The 15,635-nt window shown below is 40.5% G+C and overlaps 1 protein-coding gene across 6 annotated transcripts in view; it reads left to right on the forward strand.

Moving 5' to 3' along the window:
• Window positions 1–9,105, forward strand: part of MDM4 (MDM4 regulator of p53) — a 39,370-nt gene extending 30,265 nt beyond the window's left edge. For 3 of the 6 annotated variants that reach the window (XM_069545213.1, XM_069545214.1, XM_069545215.1), the window contains 4 exons: window positions 1,354–1,514; window positions 3,224–3,373; window positions 4,007–4,087; window positions 6,068–9,105. In XM_069545213.1, coding sequence (XP_069401314.1) covers window positions 1,354–1,514; window positions 3,224–3,373; window positions 4,007–4,087; window positions 6,068–6,640 — 965 coding nt within the window. In that variant the 3' untranslated portion in view covers window positions 6,641–9,105. Of the gene's footprint in view, window positions 1–1,353; window positions 1,515–3,223; window positions 3,374–4,006; window positions 4,088–6,067 lie in introns of those variants that run through there. The other 3 variants (XR_011247614.1, XR_011247615.1, XM_069545216.1) reach the window with 2 other exon arrangements.
• The last annotated feature ends 6,530 nt before the right edge of the window (window positions 9,106–15,635 follow it).

A 15,635-nucleotide genomic window follows, 5' to 3' on the forward strand; every position in this document is an offset into this window, starting at 1 on the left:
TCTTTTAATTGCTTAGAATATAAGCTGAATGTTGGGCTATCTAGTTAGTTAGCTGGGAGCTTATTTCCGTCTGTATGGTCCTAAGTGTGTAATTTTGTTTCTTTAAATACAAGCCTTTGCTTATTTTCTACTCAAAGGCTGTTTAATATATAACAACAGCCAAGACAAGAAACTGTAGTTCATGATGTAAATTTTGAGAATTAATAGCTTAATATTCTCAAGGATGTGTATAGGTAGAAAGTACAGAATTTTTACATGGGGAAAGAATGGCCTTTTTTTCATTCCCTTCAGAAGAAGTTACAGAGCTTGAATAAGATAAGAGTTGAAGATAAGTTTAATGTGATACCATCTGAAAATTAGGTTTCTCATAATTTCAGCAGTGAGTAAATAAAAGGTAGTTGAAGTTTCCCTGAGCACAGGTGTACCTTTTAATAGGAACAGCATAATTTGTAAGTAGATAGGGTACCTGTTCTGGCAAGGATCCATTTATTGCAGACATTTTTCCAACTGTATGTACCGTGGCACAGTTAAACACCTCTAGTTTCCGTTGGCGTGCCTGGTGTATTAGGAGGAGGTAGAGAAGAGTAAGAAAGCGCAACGGAAAGATGGGACAGTGGGGAAGAACGGAGAGAGTTCCATGTGGCAGCAACAGACTTACGTTAGTAACTCCCTTGAGTGTCATTCAGATGTACAACACAAGATCTTTTATTTGGAATGTGTGGGCCCTTACTATGTCCTGGATTTGCAGTATTTCCAGCTTTTAAATATCTTAACTCCAGAAGAGCCTGTTGATCCAGAAAGGACATAGATGTGTATTTATTTGGACAGCCTAGAGTTCAGTGTCGCATAGTGGTTGTTACCTGCTGAAACATATGAATCACTGAGAAACATCCGAAAATATGTGGCGCTAGTGAGACTGCCTTGACAGCCTTGTGATTGCTCAGGATGGTCTGTGCACCTAGTTTCTGTCTCAAGGGCTGGGCCACCATGCCGTCACCATTTGCAGTCACGAGGCAAGGCATCCCTTAGTTGTTACAGTGGTGGCATGTTTAAAATGCCCCCAGGTGGCCATTGAGAAATCCTTTTAGAACAGTGTCATTGTTGGGATGCTTTCGGAGTTTATGTTTCTTGATGAATGACCTCTAGTTTCATTATTTGCTAATGAAATCTATAAGCAGAGGAAGGAGATTTGGGCTTTGCAACTGATACAGGTATTTGATTTCTGATTCTTTCTTACTGGGAAAAGGATTTTCCTTTTGCTTGCCTTGTACGAGAAATTTTAAGCATTAGGAAGAGAGTCTTGATTCTTAAGTGTGGTATACATTTATCATCTTTTCCATTTGACTTTTGTAGATGAAGACTTGGTAGCAAATTTAACTCAAGAAGAGACGTCAAGACTGGACCTCGGGTTTGAGGAGTGGGATGTAGCTGGCTTGCCTTGGTGGTTTTTAGGAAACTTAAGAAATAACTATACACCTAGAAGTAATGGCTCAACTGATTTACAGACAAATCAGGTAAATTTCACATTTGAAGAGGAACTTTTTTTTCTTTTGATGGAGTGACATTCTTGATTACTCTTGAAACATACATTACCTTGTCTAAGAATTCCCATTCAGTGCTAGGACTTTTCAGTGCCATCTATATGCATGCGATGCTCAAATCTGTCTCTTCAGCCCTGATGTCTCTCCTCAGTGCCCAGCTTCCGCATCTAACTGCCTACTCAAAACTGGATGACCTGACATTCTCCATGTTCAATACAGAACTCTCGGGACTTCCCTGGTGGTCCGTGGCTAAGATTCTGTGCCCCCAAGGCAGGGGGCCAGGTTTGATCCCTGGTCAGAAAATTAGATCCCATACTCTAGAACTAACAGTTTGCATGCTGTAAGTAATGATCCTGTGTGCTATAATTAAGACCTAGCGCAACCAAATAAATGTTTTTTAAATCCCAAAAGAAAGCTCTCAATATTTTCATTAAACATTTATTATTGTCTATTTGGCTGTGCCGATCTTAACTGCAGCATGTGGAAGCTTTAGTTGCAGCATACAAGCTATTAGTTGCCGCATTTGGGGTCTAGTTCCCTAACCAGGGATCGAACCTGGGCCCCCTGCACTGGGAGTGCTGAGTCCCAGCCTCTGGACCACCAGGGAAGTGTTTCCTTTTACTTACGTCTTCCTTCTACTCAGTTATTCTAGCCATGCATCCAGAGATTTCATTGATTTCTCTCTCTGTCATATACCGTATTCAGGTTGTCCACTCTGTTTCTAGAGCATACCTGAGATCTAGCCACACTTCCATAGTCTAATCCATCACCATTCTGCTCTTTTATATTCCCCGTTGAGCTTCTTTGTGTTATTGTATTTTGTTTGTGTATCTATTGTCTGTCTGACCCCATTGAAATATAAGTCCAGGGCTTTTAATTGACCACTCTTTTCTATTGCTTTTATTGACCACTCTATTCCTATTGCTTAGTAAGTGGTACCTGCTTCGTATCTGACACATAATAGACACTATTTGTTCAGTAAATGAATGGACGTATACGAATAAAATAATCAGTTGTCTCATGAATATTGTAGAAAAACATGTCATAAAGTATCCATAGATGAGTGTGAAAATAAAGTTATATTTAAAGTTGTTTAAGAATTAAGAAAGAAGTGTTATATACCAGCTTTTCCTCGATAAAACAGAAGAATTCAGAAAGAGGATAGAGGTTTGCATTATCATCAGTATCTCTCATATTTCTTTAATAAACATCATTGAGTTACAGGGAAGAATATGTCACAATTAACAGAAAGTTGTCTAGGTCCTCAGATTGCCACCTGTGAAAAGGAATGTAGATGGATTTTATTTAGTTGAGCAGCTGAGAGTTTTTAGCTTTTAAGCACTTCATTGCTGTTTCTCTAGTGTTACTATTAAAATAGAAAATTCCTTGCCAAGTACTCTCATATCCACCCATTAGTCTATACATAGTCACTGCCAAGTAGATATTTGTTGAATGAATAGAAATCTGCAGAAGAAAGGCGAGGCATTCTTTTGAGATGTATGAGGACATTGACTTTTGGGCTCATCTACTTTGGTTCAACTGGCACCCCACTCCAGTACTCTTGCCTGGAAAATCCCATGGATGGAGGAGCCTGATAGGCTGCAGTCCATGGACTCGCAAAGAGTTGGACATGACTGAGTGACTTCACTTCACAAAAACTGATGTTTGTTTTTTTCTGTTAGGATATAGGTACTGCTATTGTTTCAGACACCACAGATGACTTGTGGTTTTTGAATGAGTCAGTGTCAGAGCAATTTGGTGTTGGAAAAAAAGTTGAAGCTGCTGATCCTGAACAAACAAGTGAAGAAGTAGGGAAAGTGACAGACAAAAAGGTATGTTGTGGAGGAGTTTCACACCGATTGTGCTTACGTACACGTAGTCTAGCTTGCTCAGATCGTTCACCGGACACTGTGCTGCTTTGTGCCACAAATGACTCGTGTAATCTCCCCTTTTCATTTTTTAATACTTTACCCAGTTTTAAGATTTACATTAAGTTAACCAGACCTGTCTTAAAAATAGGATAGACTTTGTGGATCACAGAAGTGAGGTTTTAATTTTTAGAATTTTAAAGTTTAGAAGACACTCCCCACATTTTCTCATGTAATCCCATTTTATTCTTATGAATACCTTCCTAGATTCTCAAGATAAACATTTCTATATTTAATGATTTATACCCTGATACTGTTTATTTAAATACATAAATTTGGGAACACTCTCCCTTTCTGAATGCTGAAGAGATCTTTGGTAGCCCTTTTTGGTGCTTTTCAATCATTTATTCTACTGGAGTGTCAGCTAGGTATGTACAGAATCATGTTTTCGATCTCACATATAAACTGTCATTTTTAAGTGCTAGTGATGGAGGAAGAATGTGAGCTTTAAACTGAAGCTCTGTTCTTTTTGCTCTCAGGTAACAACCTCATCTAAAATACATAAACCTGGCTAATGAGATGTTTTTGCTTTCTCAGGTGATTGAAATGGGGAAAAATGATGACCTTGAGGACCCTAAATCCATAGGTGATGATACTGATATAGAACTTACCTCTGAGGTATGAATTTCTAATAAGCTGTTTGACACTGCTCATGTCTTCAGAGGTTAATGTCCCAGCAGTTCACTTGTGTTGAAGAGTGCCCTTTCTCCCCATTTCCTTCTGCTTTTCCTAGGTGGTAGGAGATGTTGGTTTCTTTATATCTCATTAGATTTTTATTGGAAGTTGAGAAGAGAAGGGAATGAGTTGATCGAATGCTCTCCTTGCCTTGGGAAGAGATGACTTAAATGCCCCTCTCTGTGCCTTTCTTCCTGCTTTCAAAGCCCTTTGGAAATCATGCAGTGGGTGCCTAGATTCAAAGGAGTCCTGTACTGCTTCTCCTGCTAAACACCTCTCTCTAGTCCCAAAGAGACCTGTACGCTATCTGAAAGTTTTTGTTAAGTATTATACCTTTTGATGCTTTCTTAACTAGAAACACATGGAAAATGGCTTAATTTCCATGTAGGTTTATATGAATGAAGGGTTGCTAACTGAATTTTCATTGAGCTGTTAGGGAATAGGTTTGGATTTGTCTTCAGTTGGCCACTCAGGTTTAGACTCAAATGAATGTCTTGCTCGTCTCTTTCCTTGCTAGCTCCCCATTGGCTCTTTAGTACTTTCTTCAGCTAACTCACTGCGGGAAGAAAGATGGCGGAGTAAGGTTAAGGAGGGGATTTTACAGTTTGCTGCTTGGGGATGTAAAAATCTTTGGTTGTCTCTAGTGTTTATCCTGTCCCCTAGCTCCCACCCCACCACTGCTGACCATTATGGTAATTCATTGCGAATTATTTGTCTGTACATGGCTAAGTAATAGCGTCGGATATATTGGTCCATTAAGTGTTCTTGACCATAATACAAATAGCAGAGGTAAGTGCTATCCTAATCAGATTTTTGAGAGTCTTGGGGCCCAGGAAACCTGTTAAGCAAATAGAGTATATTTCATCAATTCAGAGCTGCCATAGAATTTAATAAACCCTATTACTCTGTGTACTACTAAAAGAAGAAAAGTGATGCAGATTAGACTCTGACACACCATCAGTTATGAATTCCAAATCTTTATGAAGTTCCTTGCATATTTGTATTGCATTGCAGATGAGATCTGAGGATCTTAAAACTGGCAAGAATGTTCTGAGGCTCTCTGGAGAAGCATCCCAGTTTAACAAATGGTCATATCCCTGCCTCTCAGTGTAGGCAGTTGAGTTGTGACTTCTAAACTTGAAGTGCTTGGCCTTTGTTCTGAAAGTAATCAAGTGAGCATGCATCAAATCATCGATCCTGTCAAAGCCAGGCAGTTGCCCACATTTAAACGCACTTGACTGGTTCCAGGTAGCTACCTTTGAATTAAGCAAGGCATTTAAAATGCATTGCACTCTGGTATCTCCTAATTTGAATGTGGGGAAGTGGGGAAGAAAATTACCTGGCATTCAAGGACAGGAGCATTCATTTTTCAGAGTGTGATTTAGGCATACAGTTACCTACCTGTTCCTGAGAACAGTGAGAGAAGGAATAAATGTAGTGGTCGTCAAATATCAATTTCAGCTTCCTTTCTGACAGATTTCATAACACTTTTTAATCAGTAGTAAAGAATGGCATCTTGAGTATTACCTTTGCTTCCTCCTTTAGCCTCTTGCTGGGGAAAAGAGTAAGTTGTACAAAGAACGGCCTTTTTGTGAAAAGAAGGCAGTGGGTAAAAGCAAACACTGCAGATTGCACCCAGACTAAATAGAAAGCTAAAGCAGCTTAACTTCCTTAAAGACAACTACGTCACATCTGGCTTAAAGTGGGGATCATGTCACTATCGTTGTAAAGCCTCTCAAGATGTCCTTGCATGTGGCTGTAGACTTTGTTCAAGTTCTAGGCTAGAACTTCGGTGTCTGGTGTGAAATGCCTGGATTCTCGCTGTCCTGGTGTGAGATGATGAAAATTTGGCCCACTCTCCCTTTCTCTCAGTGTCATGTTGTCCACTGAGTGAGTACTGACTGGCTGCATTTGTCTTTGTAGGACGAGTGGCAGTGTACTGAGTGCAAGAAATTTAACTCTCCAAGCAAGAGGTACTGTTTTCGTTGCTGGGCCTTGAGGAAGGATTGGTATTCAGATTGTTCTAAGTTAACCCATTCTCTCTCCACATCTGATATCACTGCCATACCTGAAAAGCAAGAAGGTGAAGGAATTGATGTCCCTGACTGCAGAAGAACTGTATCGGCTCCAGTTGTTAGACCGAAAGACACATACATAAAGGAAGAAAGCGCGAAACGTTTGGATCCTTGCAACTCGGTGGAGTTCTTGGATTTGGCTCATAGTTCTGAAAGCCAGGAGACGATATCAAGCATGGGAGAACAATCAGATAACCTTTTTGAACAGAGAAAAGATACAGAAAACATGGAGGATTGCCAGAATCTTTTGAAGCCATGTAGTCTGTGTGAGAAAAGACCACGAAATGGGAACATTATTCACGGGAGGACAGGCCATCTTGTCACTTGTTTTCATTGTGCCAGAAGACTAAAGAAGGCTGGGGCTTCTTGTCCTATTTGCAAGAAGGAGATTCAGTTGGTTATTAAGGTTTTTGTAGCATAGCTGAATCAGTGAATTACAGACAGATATTAACAGAGCTGGTCATGTGTCCCAGTATCAGTATTGAGCGTCTCTACGCAGGGTGCCCATTTCATTTTTTCGTGTGAACTTTTATGTTCTAGGACATTTTTACCTCTAAACTTATAGTATCAGAGAATAAGTGCTTCAGAACTAAATTATCAATTTGGAGACTATTAACATTAAAAGAGAAGTTAATCATTCTGTCTTCAAAGATGAGGGCCTGGGAGGGAGCAGTAACAGATAGAAATGCATTCGTTTTTATTTAACTTAATTTCTTACTGTTATTTTCTGGTAGGGAATGTTCTTGGGCATCAAAATCCAAGGTGGCTATTAGAAAGATACTAAAGCTATCAATGAAAAAGCATAAGTAATTAATGTATAAAGTAGATTACTTTATGTTGTGTGGTTGAGAGAAACGATTATTTTTGTAAAGTGCCTAGAACAGTGATATCCAACATTTTTGCTAACATACCTCAAAAAACAATTTTGAAAAAGTACATATGACTTTTTGCACCTTTTAAAAATTGAGGTGTAGTTAGCAAACAATAAAGTGTTGCCTTCTGCTGAGTTCTAGACATCTCAGTAGCCACCTGGAGCAAGCAGTAGCACATCTCTGTCTCGCGGAATGTTCTCTTGGATCCTTTTCCAGGCAGCTCCTCCATCATTTCATGACTCTCACCCTTGATTAGTTTTCCTTTTGCACCTGTTGAATGTGACTTCTAAAGTTTTAAAGTAACTTTAAGTGCTTAAAGAGGATGTATCCAATATAGTGCAGCTGTGCTTTAAATGTATTTTTGCCAAAACCTTGGAGCTGTAGATTTGGCTGATTGAATTTATAGGAAAAGTCCTGTCATATAAACTGGCAAAGCCTATTCACATCATAAAACTAAGCAGCCAAAGCAGACTTCATTTGCAGTTGAAACGTTTGACTTTATATTTATTTTTTGGCCGCACTGTACGGCATATGGGATCCCTGACCAGCATGGAGACCCGTGCCCCCTGCGTCAGGAGCATGCAGTTTTCTTGCCGCTGAGCCGCCAGGGAAGGCCCTGTTTGGCCTCACTCTTAGTTCAGGTGCGTGTGTTGGGTGCACCTGTGGCACAGCCTTCTCAGTTGCAGTTCTAAGACAGGCGCAGAGATTGTGACCAAAGCAATCTCTGCCGTACTCTGCCCTCTTTGTCTCCTGGGAGCCTGCTAGCGGTTTCTGTCTTTTTATTTGATGCCTCTAGTGGTTTTTTTTAATGTTCTGAGGTAATGCCCCATGAGATTCTAGACGGGTGAGAAGCAGCCTGCCTTCTGAAAATAGAGATTATAGCCATTGGGAAAAGGAAAGTATTTAAAGATCACTCTGAAGAGGTTTTATCTGAGCACATAAATATTAGGATAATACATATGGAAATCGAATATCTTTAAGTTGCTTTCCTTATAGATATTCCTATCTAGTTTCCCTATTGGAAAAAATTTTGGTGTATGCTTAGGGGTATGAATATTTTGAAGATCAAGGCCCTAAAATTATTAAAGTTAAGGATCTTAAGAATTAACTTGGGTTGCTTGTTATAAGCCCAACTCAACTCCCTGCCCCAAACACACACACTCACGCGTTCACAGGTGCTGGTGCACACACAGATACAGACAGTAGAACACAATCCCTTTATTTAGCATTATGTTTAGAGAAATTTTGTTAAACCTGCAGTAACTAACTAGCACACACTCTTATACTTAACCTCTTATTTTGCACATGAAGCGGAAAGGATAAGCGACTACTGAAAGTCACAGCTAGTGACAGAGCTCTTTCTGGAATCCAAGTCCCATACAGTAAATCTCTAAACTATGCTTTCTTCCTTCTCGTTATTTGTTAACTGTTTAAACTGTGGTGTTTATTAAATTTGGAATAACCGATGGCCTTAAAATACTGCAGAATATGAGCTGCAGCCAAAATAGGACTTCAGAGAGAATAGAGACTTAACCGTTTGTCCTCAAAGAGAAAAGGCAGTACATGTCCGCTTCTCGTACATAATCCGGTAAATCATTCCTCCCGCTGGAAAGACAAGTACAGGCGGCAGAGGAACCTGAACTGTCTATCCAGTGTTTGTCCTCCTTGGGGGATGGAGCTTAGGTCTCTGGCTGTCTCCAGGCGTTAGGGACAAAGGTTTTTTCCCCTCAGTAAATAGAATCAGTCCCTCAAGTTCAGTGTTTCGTTAGACTATGGTAAGTGCTCTAAAAATTTAGGAAGTTAGGTAACTTTATACCCCATTCCCCCCCTCCCCGGCCCATACTGTTCTTCATGATAGTTTGATAGCTATTGATTTTGTTTTAATTTTGCCAGGTTATTGCTTTTGCAAGTAAAATGAGGAATAGGGAAAGCTGGGATCTGCACTTGTACCCTATGGTCCCTCTTATATAAAGTTGAGTTTTTGAAGAAAGCTTAATAAATAGTCTGAAATTTTTATTTTTGTATATAGATATTTGCTGCTAATTTGGTGAATCCTTGCCTGTCCCAGAATTGCCTTATGCTACTTTTTTTTTCCCCTTGGATCACCTGGGTTTTTACTGTCCCCATTAGCTGTAAGTACTTTGCTTAGAAGATTTTAAACTGCACATTTGAGCTGAAAATATTTCAGTAAATACACTTAGGTTTACTGAACCCCTATCAAGAGTCTTGAACGACTGAAATGTTACAAAGAATTGTATCTGCAGAAGGAGGTGATATTTCTTTTGTAGCTTATCTGAAATCCAAGATGCTGCTTCTGCAGTTTGTTTTCCATCATCCAGGATCTTTGTTTTATTTTTAAAACATTTTATATCAGAGTGTAGCCAATTAACAATGTTATGATAGTTTCAAGTGCACAGCAAAGTGACTTAACCATGCATATACATGTATCCGTAAGAATTGGCCTGTGATGTGGGAGACGTAGGTTTGATCCCTGGGAAGATCCCCTGGAGAAGGTAGTGGCAACCCACGCCAGTATGCTTGCTTGGAGAATCCCATGGACAGAGGAGCCTGGCGGGTTCTAGTCCTGGGGCCTCAAAGGAGTCAGACACAACTGAGCGACTGACGCTTTTCACTTCTACCCTGAGCTTCCCTCGCATCCAGGCTGCGGTGTGACCTTGAGCAGAGCTCCTTGTGCTGTGCAGTGGGTCCTTTTTGGTATGCGTTTTAAACATAGCAGTGTGTACATGTCAGTCTCAGAGCCTCTCATCATCCCTTCCCCCGACTTTTCCCTGCTGGTAACTAAGTTCTCTAAGTCTGTGAACTTGCTTCTGATTTGTAATTAAGTCTATTTGTATGATTTCTTTTCTGATTCTGCATGTAAGGAATGTCACACGACATTTCTGCCGAGTCATACAGCATCTCTGGGTCCGCCCGTGTTGCCGCAGACGGCGCTACTTCCTTCTTTTTAGTGGCTGAACAGTATTCCATTGTGCGTATGGACCACGCCTCCCTTACCCACTCCGCTGTTGACGGGCGCTTAGGTTGCTTCCATTTTGGGGGCTATTGTAAACAGCACTGCAATGAACTCGGGGGGGGGGGGGGCATGTCCTTTCTGACCTGTTTTTCTCCACATAGATTCCCAGGAGTGGGATTGCAGGGTCATATGGTAGCTCTGTTTTTAGTTTTTTTAAGGAACCTCCATACTGTTCTTTGTAGTGGCTGTACCATTTTACATTCTCACAACAGCATAGGAGGGTTCCCTTCTCTCCACACCCTGTCCAGTATTTACTGTTTATGGATTTTTGATAATGGCCATTTTGGCTGATGTGAGGTGGTAACCTCACTGTAGTTTTGATTTGCATTTCTCTAATAGCAGTGTTGAACACCTTTTCATGTGCCTCTAAGCCATCTATGTCTCCTTCTGAGAAATGTTTGTTTAGGTCTTCTGCCCATTTTTGTTTGTCTTTTAATTAAATTATTTTAAGGTAATTGTAGATTCACGTGCAGCTGTAGGAAACAGTACAGAGAGATGCCTTGTAATCTGTAATAATTTCCCCCAATAATAACATCTTGAAAAGCTGTAGTATGACATCACAACCAGGATGTTGACGTTGATGTGGTCAGGATAAAAAGCATTTCCATCACTGCTGGAATCCTATAATCCTTTATAGACCTGTTATGTTCCTTATAACCCTATCCCCTCTTTAGCCCTAGAAATTACTAATTTGTTTTCCATTTCTGTGATGTTGTGACTTCAGAAATGCTCATGCATGGAACCATATGGTATGCAACCTTTTGGGATTGGATTTTTTTTTTTTTTTCCCAGCATAATTGCCTGGAAATACATCTGAGTTGTATATGTGAATAATTTGTTCTTTTAACTGCTGAGCAGCATTTTAGGATATAGCTATACTATAGTTTGCTTAATCATTCTCTCTTCGAATGACATCTAGATTCTTTCTAGTTTTTGCCATTATGAAAAAAGCTGCTATAAGCATTTGTGTACATATTTTTGGACAAACTAAAGTTTTAATTTCTCTGGGATAAATGCTTAGTAATACAATTGATAAGAAGGTATGGTAAATGAATTTTAGCTTTTAAGAATTGCCAAATGCTTTTTCCTTAATGGCTATGCCATTTCACTTTCTCACCAGCAATTTAGGAGTGATCCAGTTCTCTGCATGATCACTAGAATTTGGTGCTTTCCCTCTCTATTATATAATATTTAATTTTAGTCATTCTGATAGATATGTGATGATATCCCGTTGTGGTTTTAATTAAAATTTTCCTAACAACCTTTTAATTGAACCTGAGACAGGTGAACCTGAACCATTTGTATGCCGTACGCATCCTCTTTGGTAAAGTGTTTATGTCTTTTGCCCATTTTCTAATTGCTTTCTTACTGTTGAGTTTGGGGTTCAGTTGCTCAGTTGTGTCCGACTCTGCAACCCCATAGACTGCAGCACGCCAGGCCTCCCTGTCCATTACCAACTCCCAGAGTTTACTCAAACTCATGTTCATTGAGTTGGTGATGCCATCCAACCATCTCATCCTGTCGTCCCCTTTTCCTCCCGCCCTCAATCTTTCCCAGCATCAGGGTCTTTTCAGATGAGTCAGCACTTCACATCAGGTGGCCAAATTATTGGAGTTTCAGCTTCAAAGTCAGTCTTTCCAGTGAATATTCAGGATGGACTGGGAGTTCTTTTTATGCTCTAGGTATCAGTCCTTTGCTGTATATGGGGTTTGTAAATATTTTCTCCCACTCTGTAGTTGGTCTCTTTATCCCTTTCAGAGGATCTTTCTCATAAATAGTTTGTAGTTTTGATAAAGTTCAGTTTATCTATTTTTCTGTATATATTTTGTGCTTTGCTGTCAAGTCTAAAAATTCTTTGTTTTAGCCCCAAATCTGGAATATTTTGTCCTTGTTTTCCATAACAGTTTTGTGGTCTGATATTTTACATTTAAATCTGTGATTCGTCTTGCTTTAATTTTGTGTAAGTTGTGGTAATTAGATGAAGATTTTTCTTTTTCTTTTTTTTTTTGTCTATGATGCCCTGTTGTCCCAGCAGCATTTGATCAAAGACTATTCTTCACTTATTTATTTATTTTTTAAAACTTTTTATTTTATATTGGAGTGTGGTCAGTTAACAATATTGTGAAGTCAGGGAGTACTTTGGCTATTCAGGATCTTGTCTCTGTACAGATTTTAAGATTTTTTGTTCTAGTTCTGTGAAGAATGCCGTTAATGATTTGATAGGGTTTACATTGACTCTGTAGATTGCCTTAGGTAGTATAGTCATTTTGATACTGTTGATTCTTCCAGTCCACAGAGTGTGTTTCATTTTCCCATTTGTTAGTGTCTGTGACTTCTTTCATCAGCATCTTACAGTTTTCAGAGTACAGGTCTTTTGTCTCCTTAAGTAGGTTTATTCCTAAGATATTTTATTCATTTTGATGCAATGGTAAGTAAAATTGTTTCTGGAATCTCTTTCTGACCTTTTGTTGTGTAGAAATGCGAGGTTTATGTGCACTAATTTGTAACCTGCAGCTTTCGAGCTTCGTGGATGAGTGCTAGCAGTCTTCGGGCCGTGTCTCGAGGATTTTCTGTGTGTAGCATCGTGTCACCTGCAGGCGGCGACAGTTCAGCTTCTTTTCCAGTCTGGATCCCTTTTCTTTCCTTTTCTTCTCTGATTGCTGTAGCTAGGACTTCCAAAACTGTTGAATAAAAGCGCCGAGAGTGGACACCCTTGTCTTGTTCCCGGCCTTAGAAGAAATGTTTTCAGCTTTTTTCCGTTGAATATAACGTTAGCTGTAAGTTTGTCAAATATGGCATTTATTATGTTGAGGTATGTTCCCTCAGTCTGCACTTTGTGGAGAGTTTTTATCATAAACGAGTACTGAATTTTGTCAGAACCCTTTTCTGCATCTGTTGATCATTGGGCTTCCCTGGTGGCTCAGATGGTAGAGAATCTGCCTGCTGCAATACAGGAGACCCAGGTGCCGTCTCTGGGTCGGGATGATACCTTGGAGAAAGGAATGGCAACCCACTCCAGTATTCTTGTCTGGAAAATCCCCTGGACAGAGGAGCCTAGAGGGCTACAGTCCATGGGGTCTCAAAGAGTCAGACATGACTGAGCAACTTCCACTTTATTGGGCATATGGCTTTTATTCTTCAGTTTTTTTTAATGTGGTATACACACTGACTTATGAACATTAAACAATCGTTGCATAACTGCTTAGTAAATCCCACTTGATCACAGTGTATAACCCTTTTAATGTATTGTTGAATACGGATTTCGTGTATTTTGTTGAAGATTTTTGCGTCTGTGTTCATCAGTGGTATTGGCTTGTAATTTTCTTTTTGTGGTATCTTTGTCTTCTTTTGATGTCAGGGTGATGGTGGCCTCGTAGAATGAGTTTGGGGGTTTCCTTCCCGTCCAGTTGTTTGAAAGGGTTCCCGGAAGGATAGACATTAACTCATCTCTAAATGTTTAATAGATTTTGCCTGTGAAGTCATCGGGTCCTGGACTTCTGTTTGCTGAGAGTTTTTAATCACAGGTTTCAGTTTCAGTGCTTGTGACTGGCCTGTTCATGTTCTCTGCTTCTTCCTGGTTCAGCCTTGGAATGCTGGGCCTTTCTGAGACTGTCTGTCTCTTCCATGTTGTGTGTTGTATTGGCGTACAGTTGCTGGTATTAGTCTCTTATGATCCTTTGTGCTTCTGTGATGTCAGTTGCAGCTTCCCCTTTTTAATTTCTAGTTTTATTGATTTGAGTCCTCTCCTTTTTTTTTCTTTGATGAGTCTGGCTAAAGGTTTATCAATTTTGTTTACCTTTTCAAAGAACCAGCTTTTAGTTTCATTGATCTTTGCTGTTGTTTTCTTTGTCTCTATTCCATTTATTTTCTCTCTAATCATTGTGATTTCTTTCTTTCTACTATCTTTGAGGATTTTTTTTTTTTTTTTTAAGCTTTGAGTTTTGCTTGTTCTTTCTCTAGTTGCTTTGGGTATCAGGTTAGGTTGCTTCTTTGAGATTGTCTTCTTGTTTCCTGAGGTGAGACTTCCATAGACTTTCCTCTTAGAACTGCTTTTGCTGTATCTCATAGATTTTGGATTGTTGTGCTTTCATTTTCGTCTGTCTCTAGATATTTATTTTGTCTTTGACCTTTTTTCAGTGATCCATTGGTGGCTTACTAGCATGTTGCTTAGCCTCCACATGTTTGTTTTTTATAGTTTTTTTTCCTGTAATTTATTTCCAGTCTCATAGCCTGATGGTAAAAGAAGCTTGATATTCTTTCAGTTTTCTTGAATTTGCCGAGGCTCGCCCTGTGGCCCAGCTTGTGGTCAGTCCTAGAGAGTGTTCCGTGTGCACCTGAGAAGGGTATGCATTCTGCTGGTTTTGGATGCAGAGCTCTATAAATGTCAGTTAAGCCCATCTGGTCTAATGTGTCAGGTAAGGCTTTGTTTCCTTGCTTATTTTCTGTGGGGTATTTTAAAAGCCCACCACTGTTGTGTGTTCCCGTCAGTTCCTCCCTGTATGGCTCTGGTGCTGTGCTTAGCCACTCAGCTGTGTCTGACTCTTTGTGACCGCGTGAACAGGAGCCCGCCAAGGTCCTCCGTCCGTGGGATTCTCCGGGCGGGAACGCTGGAGTGGGCTGCCGTTTCCTTCTGTGTGGCTCTTGGTGTCTGCCTTACATATTGTGGTGCTTCTGTGTTGGGTGCATTTGTGTTTACAGTTGCTCTGCATTTCCAGTGTTCTTGGATTGACGTGTTGATCATTGTCTGTTGTCATCCTGTGTCTCTTACGTGCTCTGGGTGCTAAGTCGCTTCATAGTCTTGACTCTGCGACCCCATGGACTGCAGCCCGCCAGGCTCCTCTGTCCGTGGGCTTCTCCAGGCAAAAACACTGGAGTGGATTGCCGTGCCCTCCTCCAAGGGATCTTCCCAACTCAGAGATCGAACCTGTGTCTCCTGCGTCTCTTGCATTGGCAGGCGGGTTCTTTAACGCTAGTGCCGCCTGGGAACTTAGCACAGTGTTTATTTTAAAGTCTGTTTTGTCTGATATGAGTATTGCTATTCCAGCTTTCTTTCGCATTTCCGCTTTCATGGAATACCTTCTTCCATCCCCCAGGATGTTTATTAAATGTTGTTTGGGAGCACAGCACAGCGAGTAGAACTCCTTGTGTTTCTCGGGTTAGGATGGGTTCAGTTCAGTTCAGTTCAGGCGCTCAGTCGTGTCCGACTCTTTGCCACCCCATGAATCACAGCTCGCCAGGCCTCCCTGTCCATCACCAACTCCCGGAGTCCACTCAGACTCACGTCCATCGAGTCAGTGATGCCATCCAGCCATCTCATCCTCTGTCGGCCCCTTCTCCTCCTGCCCCCAATCCCTCCCAGAATCAGTCTTTTCCAATGAGTCAGTTCTTCACATGAAGTGGCCAAAGTATTGGAGTTTCAGCTTTAGCATCATTGCTTCCAAAGAACACCCAGGACCAGTCTCCTTTAGACTGCAGTCTCCTTGCAGTCCAAGGGACTCTAAAGAGTCTCC

Source organism: Ovis canadensis, chromosome 12 (assembly GCF_042477335.2).
Source record: "Ovis canadensis isolate MfBH-ARS-UI-01 breed Bighorn chromosome 12, ARS-UI_OviCan_v2, whole genome shotgun sequence".
Classification (NCBI taxonomy): domain Eukaryota; kingdom Metazoa; phylum Chordata; class Mammalia; order Artiodactyla; family Bovidae; genus Ovis; species Ovis canadensis.